Genomic DNA, 12,580 nt, shown 5'->3' on the forward strand with positions numbered 1-12,580 from the left:
ATCACATGGATGGAGGATAAGCTTTCGCTCCATTCATTCCCCATGGGTCTGCAGGAGATGGCTGAGTACCTCAGTTGGGGGCACATGGGTCAGATCCCCACCAACCAGTTAGGTATCCTGTGGATGGAGGATGACTTTCAAACCTGGTACAACCCCTTAAATTCATTCCTTCTTCTTCTGGGCACCAGTGGGCATCCTACCCGGGGAAAGTCTGGGGTCATCATCAATATGCCCCACCAGCTCTTCTGGTCACCTGTTCACTACAATTGGCAACAGCCTAACTTATCTTCATACAGTAATAAATCGGTTTTAGTTCTGCAATATAGAAGCCTGCGGTGCGTTGGCCGGTAGATGCACCGAACGCCTGTCATGATGACCAGCGTGGTATGATATTTAACTATGTTCATCCCTTTGTGACATTTTTTCTTCTTTCTCTGTTCCCCCCACCTGCAGGTACATGAAAATAGTGGAAGCGCTGCCTACATATGGTGTTCATTACTACAAAGTAAAGGTCAGTGACCGTTCCTCTATAAACACATCCATAAAAACGTTATTTTCTTGTTCACAGGCTTTATTAGTAGGCCATGATGGTGTAGGCCATGCTGTTCCAATGTTTTGATCTTTTATTAAGTTATTTCGGCTGCTGTATGAGATGCTGAAAGTTTTTATATTGCTTTCATTTCCTTTGTGTGCTGCATCTTGGCATTGAGCTGCATCCCCAGGGCTATTTGAGATTCTAGTAGACCTATTTTAATTTTTTTTACCTAATCCAGGGAACATGTTGTAGGCTTAGGCTGTCTTCATACTTGCGTCAGAAGCTCCACAGGTTGTCCAGCTTTAGGGGCCTTTCTGTCAGATCCCCTCACCCTTCTGAACCCGCGGAATGAAGTATATTCACCTGCTGCTCCCCACTGGCTCCTTTGGTCCCCCGCTGCCATTGATGCTTTGCGGTCACCGCTCACAAACGTCTGCTGCAGCCGATACCTTAGATTGAAAAAACTTCCACCGCCTAGAGCTAACATTTGCGAAACTAGTGAAAAGAACAGCAGATGAGGTGCAGACCACTGACACATTGCCCAGGAGACCATCAAGATGCCAACTCTCACAGAGGGCCAGCAGTAATATCATAGGTCTGCAGTGTGCCTTATGTTCTACCAATGGCCATCAGAGTGATTACGAGACAGCTGTATGGCCCCCTAAGAGGAACATGAAAGCCGTGGTAGATTAGCAGAAGTCCATTGTGAGGGATGAGGGACACTTTGTCAATTACACTTTGCCTTTCATATCATAGAGAACGAGAATCTTGGGATAATGTTTTGCAGCAGAAAAATGTAATGGTCGAGTCAGCTGTAACACGGAAGTACAATCATATTGCACAGCTGCTATTTTGACTTACTAAGTTTCCGGTATTGACATTGGCTTGTTAATGGATTAGGCTTTTCGACTGCCACCTGCCCTGACCCCGGCCTGTTTATTTCATGATGCTTGTTTGCTACCTGCCATGACCTCGGCTTGTTTACTGACTTTGCTTGTTTGCTGCCAGTCCTGACCTGTATTTGAATTTAGACTACTCTTCTGCCTGTTCAGTACATTTTTGAATCTTGTTTTTAATTTTATTTTGTTCTATATTATACACAAATATTCACTATAATATTAATATATATACTGTATATTTCATATATTTTGGAGGACATTTATCAAGACCAGCGTTTTATGCGCTGGTGTTGATTCCCTCTGTACTGCTGGAGGATGGGACAAATTTATGGTGAGGCGCAGGCCTCTCACGAATTTGTCATATCCTCCGGCAGGCCAAGCGACACCCTTAAATCTTTTGCAGCCTCCTAGAACTGCCAGATGTGAATATAGAGAGCCTGAAAAAAAATCCACTTCAATTGACAAAAGGGACAGATGACGATAGGATTTGATTTATTTCTAAAAACGATTTCGAGTTTTTACATTCGCCAATTTTTTTCCATTCTTTCCAGGACAAGCAAGGAATCCCCTGGTGGCTGGGAATTAGCTACAAAGGAATTGGACAGTATGATATTCAAGACAAGATAAAGCCCAGGAAGGTATGTTCTCTTACTACTTCTGGTAAATAGCCTGGTTTAAATACTACAACTCTCAGCATGTCCTCTTGTTGTGCAATAGCTTGAGAGCTACAGGTTGGGGACCAATGGTCTGAAAAAACATAATTTTATACTTTTTTTTTTTTACAAATAAACTTTATTGAAAGTAGGGTTGTTTACATCCAGTGCGTCCATGGACAATACATATTGGCCCTATAATGATTCTGCTATGGGACCCACCATTCTCTGTGTATGTCACCGCATGTAGCCACTTGTGCATTTTAAGGGGTTTTCCCCAAGAGAAACACTTATCCCCCATCTACAGGATGGGAAGTGTCTGATCGGTGACGGCCTGACCACTGGGGCCTCTGCCGTTCACAAGAATAGGGTCCCGTGTTCCCTTAGCGCATGTCCGCTGCTGCTCCATTCAGCCCTATGGGAATTCCAGAGATAGCAAACCACAGTCCCATAAACCTAAATGGAGCGGGAGTGGGCATGCTCAACCTGCCACTACATTCAAACGGGGGAACACTGAACCCCCTGTTCTTGTGAATGGCTGGGGCCCTTTTTTAATCAGTCACTTATCCTTTACAATAAGGGCTGTTTCACAAGAGCGGATCACACGCGTGTCATCCGCAGCGTGAAAGAGAGCCAAGCCGCGCTATAGACAGCAGAGACACGGAGCAGTAACATGATTGATAATGCTCCGCGCCTCTCTGTGATCTTTTTACTACAAAATCACGGTGACAACTTTATCTCACTGTGATTTTGTAGTTAAAAGATCACAGAGAGGCATAGAGCATTATCAATCATGTTACTGCTCCGTGTCTCTGCTGTCCATAGCGCGGCTTGGCTGTCTTTCACGCTGCGGATGACACGCGCGGGATCCTCTCGTGTGAAACAGCCCTAAGGGTTTTTCTTGCCAAAAAACATTTAAAGGGGTAGTCCATGATTAGAAAAACATGGCTGCCTTATTCCAAAAACAGTGCCACATCTTGTCCACAGGTAGTGTTTGGTATCGCAGCTAAGCCACGGTCATTTCAATGGAGTAGAACTGCAATACCAGACACAACCTATGGACAGGTGTGGCACTGTTTCTGGGAGAATGCAGCCATGTTTTTCCCGCGCTATCCCTTTTCCCAATGTTGTATTCCAGGGACGGCCAACCTGCGGCTCTCCAGCTGTTGTAAAACTACAATTCCCACCATGCCCTGCTGTAGGCTGATAGCTGTAGGCAGTCTGGGCATGCTGGGAGTTGCCGCAGGTTGGCCGTCCCTGCTGTATTCGATTAGACATTCACTATGCATTTTCATTGCACTCACACAATTGTCTTGGGCGCTCGCTTAACTCGTTTGTTTTTTATATTGGCATCGCCTGTCTGTACACCGTACTCACGTTCACTGCAGTAAATTTAGTCCAAGCCATCCGTAGTCATTAAATTGCGCACATTGTAGAATAAAATGGCATCACTTATTAAAGGTTATGGTGGATTGACTCACAGCGCACATGCAATTACCTGAAATGAGTCACTTCTCTAGTATTTATGACATTTTTGCGCAGGCTGGGATTTTAGGAAGGGTAATATTTAAATGTTGGGCAATGCTATTTGCAGGAAAAACAGGTATGGGATGGAGGTGCATAAATGTATATATTACAGTAATCTGATCAAACATGACTTGTCAGGACTTGTATGTTTAGGGGGAACCAGCGGAACTCCTGCTCATGGGCTCCAGGTAAATGGGGCTGTGCTTAAACAGCTGCAATACCAGCCACAGCCACTACCAAATGCATGGCGCTGTGCTTAGTATATAATGAAGGGGGCGTAATGTTTGCCAGTCTTTCCAGTCAGCTGATCAAGAGGACCCCTATTGATCTGTTATTAAAGCCGTTGTCCAGGCTAGGTCATAGAAACATAGAAACATAGAATGTGTCGGCAGATAAGAACCATTTGGCCCATCTAGTCTGCCCAATATATCTGAATCCTATGAATAGTCCCTGGCCCTATCTTATATGAAGGATGGCCTTATGCCTATCCCATGCATGCTTAAACTCCTTCACTGTATTTGCAGCTACCACTTCTGCAGGAAGGCTATTCCACGCATCCACTACTCTCTCAGTAAAGTAATACTTCCTTATATTACTTTTAAACCTTTGCCCCTCTAATTTAAAACTGTGTCCTCTTGTGGTAGTTTTTCTTCTTTTAAATATGCTCTCCTCCTTTACCGAGTTGATTCCCTTTATGTATTTAAAAGTTTCTATCATATCCCCTCGGTCTCTTCTTTCTTCCAAGCTATACATATTAAGGTCTTTTAACCTTTCCTGGCAATATCAGAACGGTTGGGGTCCCCTCACCAACCAGTTGTTTTTTTGGCACGGGAAACTATAGAGTCTACAGACCGGAAGCAGAAGGCTCCTTAGATTGTGCAGTTTCCAGCGCCGGCATACATTAAAGTAAATGGTAGGTAAGCTGCAGTACCCCGACATGGAGCCTTCTGCTTCCAGTTCCATACACGGTATATATTCCCAAAACAGCTGATCAGTGGGGGTGCCAAGTGTAGGACCCTCTTTGATCCGATATTGATGACCTATCCTGAAGATAGTACATCAAGATCTTTAGCCCAGACAATCCCATTAGTAGCCTATCCTACGGATAGGCCATCAATATCACATTTCCAAAAAAAAACTTTAACTTGTGTGGGTATCAGCAAACTCATTGCCCATTCATTGTTTGGGAAAAGAAAAAGATTTTTTGGAATTTTTTTCTTTGCTTCCCACAAGATGAGCAATAACTTGCCCATTGGGTCAAGCCATAACCATTAATGGTGGCGAGATGGGGTGCCTGACTTGTGGCCGTCATCTCCATTGTATATACTGTAACTTGCACCTTTTAAAGGGAGTTTCTATAGGTGATGAGTGAAGAATGTGGGGCGGTGCGGCAGATCCTCCATTCAGCCCTGAAACTCGTTGCTTCTGATTTCCTCCACCTCTTCTATAAATATTTCTCTGCTCCACTCCCCGGCTCTTCTGCTGGATTTACTTGGGCGGAGGTAACAGGAGAGACAAAAAAAAATCTCAATGGGGAAAGCGGACACCTAATTTAATCCATGACTTTCTCACGGTCCCGTCCAGTCCTTAAACGACTAGGTTCCTAATTACCGTTTAATAGTTTTATGGAATGATGCCGTTCAGGTTTTCATTGGGCTGTAAAGGTTCCTATCTCGTACTTATTACTGTATTTAAATCCTAAAATCTGTGAACTGGATGAAAAGATATTACTGAAACATTAGAGTCTATGGGGGAGACAACTCATGACCACAATCCTGGAATAGTCTGTGATAAAGGGTCCCTATAGCTGTCAGCTCTATCCAGTAGCAAGCAACTGAGCATGGGCGGCTTGTCAAGCCAGGTAACATCCAGGGAGCAGTGACATGCTACATTTTTACATGTCACCCTATTAAAGGGGTATTCCCATTTGGGACATGCCATATTGCTAGTAAATTCCATCAATGTCAGATAGGTGCAGGTCCCACCGTCTTTAGAACAGGGCCCCTGAAACGAAGCAGCATGCTCTGAATTCATTGCTATGGGAATTCCAAAAATGGAGTTTCTTTTCATTCTGCTATGGGACTGCCGGAAATAGCAAGCATGCTCGGCTATTTTCTGATTCAATAGTTTTTATAGTTTTTTTTTACAATAGAAAAGTATAAAATACAAAATATACACTTTTGTTGTAGTACAGCAAACTCTCAGAAAATCTCGATTTTTACCCTTTCATTAACCCTATATTAATAAAAGGGTTAATGATCGGCTATTTTCGAAAAGTTCTATAGCCGTGAATGGAAAGCACACCGAGCATGCACCGCCACCTCTCCATTCACCGCTATGTAACTGCCAGAAATAGCCAAGTCAGCGATCTGCTATTTTCTGAACTCCCATATTACAGAACGGAAGGTAAGGTAGTTGCACATGTGGGACTGCTCTACCTACTCTTTGGGGACCTGTTCTGGAGATCGGAACAGGTCCCAGAAGTGGGACCCAAACCGTTCCGGCATTGATGGCATATCTTAGAGCAGGGATCGGCAACCTTCGGCACACCAGCTGCTATGAAACTACAACTCCCAGCATGCAAACAAACTTGGCTGTTCTTCTAAGGGCTCTTTCACACCTGCGTTATTGTCTTCCGGCATAGAGTTCCGTCGTCGGGGCTCTATGCCGGAAGAATCCTGATCAGTTTTATCCTAATGCATTCTGAATGGAGAGAAATCCGTTCAGGATGCATCAGGATGTCTTCAGTTCCGGAACGGAAAGTTTTTTGGACGGAGAAAATACTGCAGCATGCTGCGCTTTTTGCTCCGGCCAAAAATCCTGAAGACTTGCCGCAAGGCCGGATCCGGAATTAATGCCCATTGAAAGGCATTGATCCGGATCCGGCCTTAAGCTAAACGTCGTTTCGGCGCATTGCCGGATCCGACGTTTAGCTTTTGTAGAGTGGTTACCATGGCTGCCGGGACGCTAAAGTCCTGGCAGCCATAGTAAAGTGTAGCGGGGAGCGGGGGAGCAGTATACTTACCATCCGTGCGGCTCCCGGGGCGCTCCAGAGTGACGTCAGGGCGCCCCAGGCGCATGGATGACGTGATCGCATGGCACGTCATCCATGCGCATGGGGCGCTCTGACGTCACTCTGGAGCGCCCCGGGAGCCGCACGGATGGTAAGTATGCTGCTCCCCCGCTCCCCACTACTACTATGGCAACCAGGACTTTAAAAGCGCCCTGGGTGCCATAGTAACACTGAAAGCATTTTGAAGACGGATCCGTCTTCAAATGCTTTCAGTACACTTGCGGTTTTCCGGATCCGGCGTGTAATTCCGGCAAGTGGAGTACACGCCGGATCCGGACAACGCAAGTGTGAAAGAGGCCTAACTCGCACAGAAATGAATGGAGCATTCTGAGAGTTGCCATTTCAGAACAGCTGGAGGTTGCTGATCCCTGTCCTAGAGATATGCCATCAATGTCCCATCTAGGAATACCGCTTTAATTCTAACCCCATATAGCACCCATTGCTGCATGGTGTTTGCCAAAGCAATTGCTGGCAACTGACCCTAATCATAAAAGTATAACTGGGGGTCCTGTGAGACCATCATAACGAAGGGCCATAAGTCATCATTCATGATTGGAGAGTTGGCCACACCACTCCCCATAGAGATGAATTGGGTTGTCGGAAACAGGAAGTGAAAGTTCTGCTGTGCCCAACACTCCCATTCAATGCTATAGAAAGTGGCTAAGGAAGTGGGACCAACTCTCTGGCCAGGGCATTTGGGGCACTTCTGAGGTATTGCAAAGGTCCTACCCATCCTCTACTTTTCATATTTTCACAACCTGTTTGATTGACTTAGGAATGACCAACCTCTCAAGGTGAGACTGCAGTCAACATAATAAATCAAATCTGGGAGAAGTTACTTCTTGTAGAAACTCAATCACTCATTAGATGCCACTTTAAGCAAATCCTGTTTCTTTCTGATGAAAAATCTCTTTAATGTGTAAATAGATTTTGCATAATCATCCCCATCACCCCATGCGCCCAGAGGCTATTTGGAGAGGCCACCAATCTTCTCTGCTGGAAGTCATGGCCTATGTGCTGTGCGCTAGATGACAGGACCTTGAGAGAATTATCTGTATCTTCAAGGCTTCAGAGACCTGCACAATTCTATTAACGAGACCACACGGCGTGACTCATTGGCATACAGTGGGAAGACTAAATAAATCTTTTTCAGATGGAGGTTCTTCAAGACGCACCAAACCTAAAGTCAGCAGTTTATAATGCAGGGAGTATTACATGAGGCTGCGGATCCATAGATGTATCTGGTGGTTCTCAGAACTACAGATAAAGTAGTGATCAGCCATTGTTCTGGATCCCATAGAAGAGCGTTTCTGCCTATCGTTGCAGACGATTTTCGGGAGGGAAGCGTTCCATCCCAGCAATCGCCTACTCTCTAGCGGAGGAGGCCGCTGCTATTACATGCATCGATCTCCTCCGCAGCATGGGGAGGAGTGATCGCTATGCCATCGCTCGTCCCCATGCTGTATAGTGGTTTGCTGGCGGTTTGCACCACAATCTGCTGCCTGCAAAGAATTATTTTTTAACATGTCAAAAGATATGGATTGTCCGATGATCGAGCGTTTGCTCTTTCATTGGGCAATCGGCAGCAGCATTACGATGCAAGATGATCGCTAACAAGCATTCATACGAACACTAGTTAGCGATCATATGCCGAAAAGTCAGCAGGTGTAATACAGGCTTTATTTGTGTGATAGTGGGAAACAATACACTGTATTCAGCTGCACAGCAATGTAGAGAACATACACCACAGTGTAATTTTAATTTCTAAATTGATGTTGTTAGGATCTGTTCACACCAAGTTTTTATTATGCTCTTCCATCATAGAAGTTGAAAAACAAAGTAACGGAGTGCAGGATGCGTAATATGACAGACACCAACGACGCCCGACAGATCCTACTGACCAACGATGGGTTTCCCCAAGTTTCTCCATGGTGGCGGTCATTCTGACTGGAAGAATAGTGCTGCATGCTCTGGAGTTTTTCTCATCATATATGACCAAGCTTCTAGTGGAAGAGTGAACAGAGCCTTAGGCCTAGTTCACATTTCTGTTAGGAGATCCGGCAGGCTGTCCCGGCACAGAGCAGCCTGCTTGATTTCACAGGATCCAGCGTTGCCAGATCCTCTATGTTACTACCGGATCCCTATTGACTCCAATGAGGTCCAGCGTTGATCTTGCCGATTTCTGGCATAAATGCCAGGTTTCAGCCAGTATTTGCGCCGGATCATGTGAACGAGCATGCTGAAATTTCCAGCGGCAGATCATGCTGTGTAATTACGATCTGCTGCCGGCAAATAACTAGACGGTATTGGGACGAGCGATGCCTTAATGATTGCTCCTCCGTAGGCTGTGGAGGGGATCGCTGCATGTAATAGCAGTGGTCTTCTCCGGTAGCCAGCAGGTGATTGCCGGCAGGGAACGCTTCCTTCCTGACAATCGCCTGCAGAATCGGGCTGTGTAATACAGCCTTTAGGTGGACCCTTACTAAAACTTGGTGGTGAGAAAAACTTGAGCTTCAAATCACTGCCCTAACAGATTTGCAAGATGATCTTCATGCTCTTTGCACCTAGATGTATGAGCAATGCCTGTGTCCTCCCCACACTTCAATGCCGTCTTTAGTCAGCTGTGTGTGACACTCCTCACACACCGTGTCGTGTGGGCGGCTTGAAGTGAGAACAGGTTGTAGGTGAGACCGAGCCAGGAAGGAAATGTCTCGTCTTGACGCCCTGTTGGGTGACAGCAAAGAAAATGTAGAGTCCTTTAGAGTTGAATAGTCATGAAATGAGCTGGACTGCATGGTCTTATAACCTGAACGGCCAACAGAGTCATCTCAGGACAGGTTTTCACTGCGTTCAATGGCCATTGTCTTTCAGGAGTCAGCGAAAGGTAGGACTGAACTGCAATGGTGGCCATGTTGGTTGTCACCCAGCTTATGACTAAGCAGGGAGTAAAACTTATTTCAGCTCAAGCGGCCGTGATCCCCCCTTTTCAGACAGATTGACCCCCTACGAGTCACTCACTAATAACTTGTCATTCCTAGTTTCTGTTATATGTACTGACTCTATCTGCTGAAATATAGAAGGTATGAGACAAAACACCATAAATGTGACATGTCATGCCCTTTATAGGTGCAAACACGTAAAGGCACAAAATCATCTATTTACAGGTCAGGTTTATTTCCAATGAACAAAACAATAAAAAGTGAGGACATTGTTTACTGTGCAAACTAAAGCTGAAAACCTGAAAGGAAGCAGCCAATATATATGTATATATTGTAGGAAGGAACAAGGGGTCGTCATTGATGGTCGGTAAGTTTCACCGAGGTTCCTGGCCTCGGTGAGGTAAGAGACGGTTTTTCTCAAAGTATCAGTTTTGCAGATTGCAGTCTGACACTTCAGCTGTTTTAGTGTTGGCTGCAAAGCTAACCCGGGACGGCTCATACTGGGAGTAGTCAAAGTGATGGGTGGGTGGCTACTCCCCATGTGCCAGGACGGGTCTTGTTTTTGGATATAAAACACAGGCAGCACTGTCAGGTGGTATGGATGACTCCTCTCTGACAGTGACGTGCTGCCGGTCTCTGTGTTGGGGCCTGGGAGTTTGGGCCGGGATTAAGGCCTGCTACCATGTTTGTGTGAAAACACGTGGACTCTGCTTTATAAAAGGACTTCTGCGTAATTGTTTTTCTGGAAACTGATTTTCTATGTCACTTACTTAGGCCTAGTTCACATGAACGTATGGCTTTTATAGTTTTTTGCGGTCCGTTTTTCCGTATGCCATGTACAGTATACAGTAATTACATAGAAAAAATTGGGCTGGGCATAACATTTATAATAGATGGTTCAGCAAAAACGGAACGGATACGGAAGACATATGGATGCATTTCCGTATGTGTTCAGTTATTGTTGCGGACCCATTGACTTGAATGGAGCCACGGAACGTGATTTGCGGCCACATATAGGACATGTTCTATCTTTCAACAGAACGGAAATACGGAAACGGAATGCTTACGGAACACATTCCGTTTTTAATGCGGAACCATTGAAATGAATGGTTCCGTATATGGAACACAAAATATACGGCCCGTACATTCGCAAAAAAAACGATCGTGTGAACTAGGCCTTAATGTGTGAATAAACACTGAACTGTTATATATATAGTATATAATCTAAATATATATCCTTATACTGTGTATATACTAAACAGCCAAAGGCTTAGGGGGAGAGAGGTCACTGAACTCATCTAAAGGTGCCTATTCACATTAGATGTAAATCGGCTGAACCTGTCAAGATTTGGGGGGTACCCTGACCCCACGAGCAGACGTTAGGGGAGTGAAATATTGAACACATTGGATTTCAACATGTCCTATCACTGTTGTTAAAGGGGATGCCCAAGTGTTTACCACTGATGACTTATTCTCAGGATAGGTTATCAGTATCTGATCGGTGGGGGTAGGCATTCCCGTATCCACGTAGTCAACTGTTTGAAAAACTGTGGCTCTCCAGTGAACACCACAGCCACCTCCTAGGCCAGTGACATCACATTCATTGATCACGTGGCCTAGACGCAGCTCAGTCCCATTCAGCTCAATACCAAGTACAGTGGCTATCCAATGGACTGCGCTGTGCTTGGTAAGCTGCAAGAAAGTCAGTAAGCTCTGCCGCCTCGTCAAACAGCTGATTGGTGGCTGTTCCGGGTGTCGGACCCCCACCGATCAGATACTGATGATCTATCCTGAGGATAGGTCATCAGTATTAGGCCCCATGCACACTGCCGTGTTTCACAGCCGTGTGCGGGCCGTGGAACCGCGGCCTGGATCCCTCCTGAGAGCAGGAGCGCACGGCGTCACTGGTTGCTATGACGCCGTGCGCTCCCTGCTGCCGGCACAGTACAGTAATACACTGGTATGATCTATACCAGTGTATTACTGTACTGTGCCGGCAGCAGGGAGCGCACGGCGTCATAGCAACCAGTGACGCCGTGCGCTCCTGCTCTCAGGAGGGATCCAGGCCGCGGTTCCACGGCCCGCACACGGCTGTGAAACACGGCAGTGTGCATGGGGCCTTAAACAGTAAGAAAACCATTTTAATAAGCCGCTACCAATGGAGTCTGGCAGTGGCTCAATCCCATTTCCACCTGCATGCACAGCGGAGGCCCCTCTCTGATTCCCATAGCCAGACCTTTTTTTGTGCACCCACAAGGCAACACGCGTATCTAGGAAGAACTGTTCATCCTGGTTTAGGAATAAAATACCCAGAGCTACAGTAAAGACTGACTAGCTAAGGGAGCGGGGAAATTTTACTCTATATAACAATGTGATCTTTATGGGCAATGTTATAGCTGTGATTTGTAGCTTTCTCCCGCTTCTGTTATCTGTGTAGGTGACCGAAATTATAGGACATTACATTGAAGGGGGAAGGAGGAGGATTTAGTACAATGGGAACAGATTTATGAATTATAATAATAATGTTATACAATAATTGAATTGTTTATTATTATTATTATTATTATTGAATAGGAATTGAATGGCTTTATGATTATGGATCTGAAACAAAGGACACCCAATTCTTCTACCTCGGGTCACAAGAATAACAGGGTGAGGCCTACTGTGGAGACCTATAAGTTCAGGCCTGTTCCCAGAGGACGATTTGTCCTTCCCAGCAGGGTGACCTGATGATAAATAGGCTTCTTCATTTCCTGTGTGCTTTTCTCACAGATAGTGCGGCATTGATCAGGTCTGTGCCACAACACTCAGCAAATGGCCAGAACCCAGATAGGCAGGGAAACGAGATACGCGGGCTGTCAGATGCAAATCTAGGAGAGATGAATGTTGTTTTTCACTTGCAACGACGTTAGATCTGATCTTGCTTACATTAGAAAGCATTTCCACCTTAAAGG

General features: G+C 45.5%; 1 protein-coding gene across 2 annotated transcripts in view; it reads left to right on the forward strand.

Annotated features, from left to right (window-relative positions):
* Window positions 1–12,580, forward strand: part of FRMD4B (FERM domain containing 4B) — a 211,638-nt gene that overhangs the window by 169,606 nt on the left and 29,452 nt on the right. For both annotated transcript variants that reach the window (XM_044301976.1, XM_044301975.1), the window contains exons 10-11: window positions 454–511; window positions 1,986–2,072. In XM_044301976.1, the coding sequence (XP_044157911.1) occupies window positions 454–511; window positions 1,986–2,072 (145 nt within the window). The remainder of the gene's footprint in view (window positions 1–453; window positions 512–1,985; window positions 2,073–12,580) is intronic.

This window comes from Bufo gargarizans, chromosome 7, assembly GCF_014858855.1.
Source record: "Bufo gargarizans isolate SCDJY-AF-19 chromosome 7, ASM1485885v1, whole genome shotgun sequence".
NCBI lineage: Eukaryota > Metazoa > Chordata > Amphibia > Anura > Bufonidae > Bufo > Bufo gargarizans.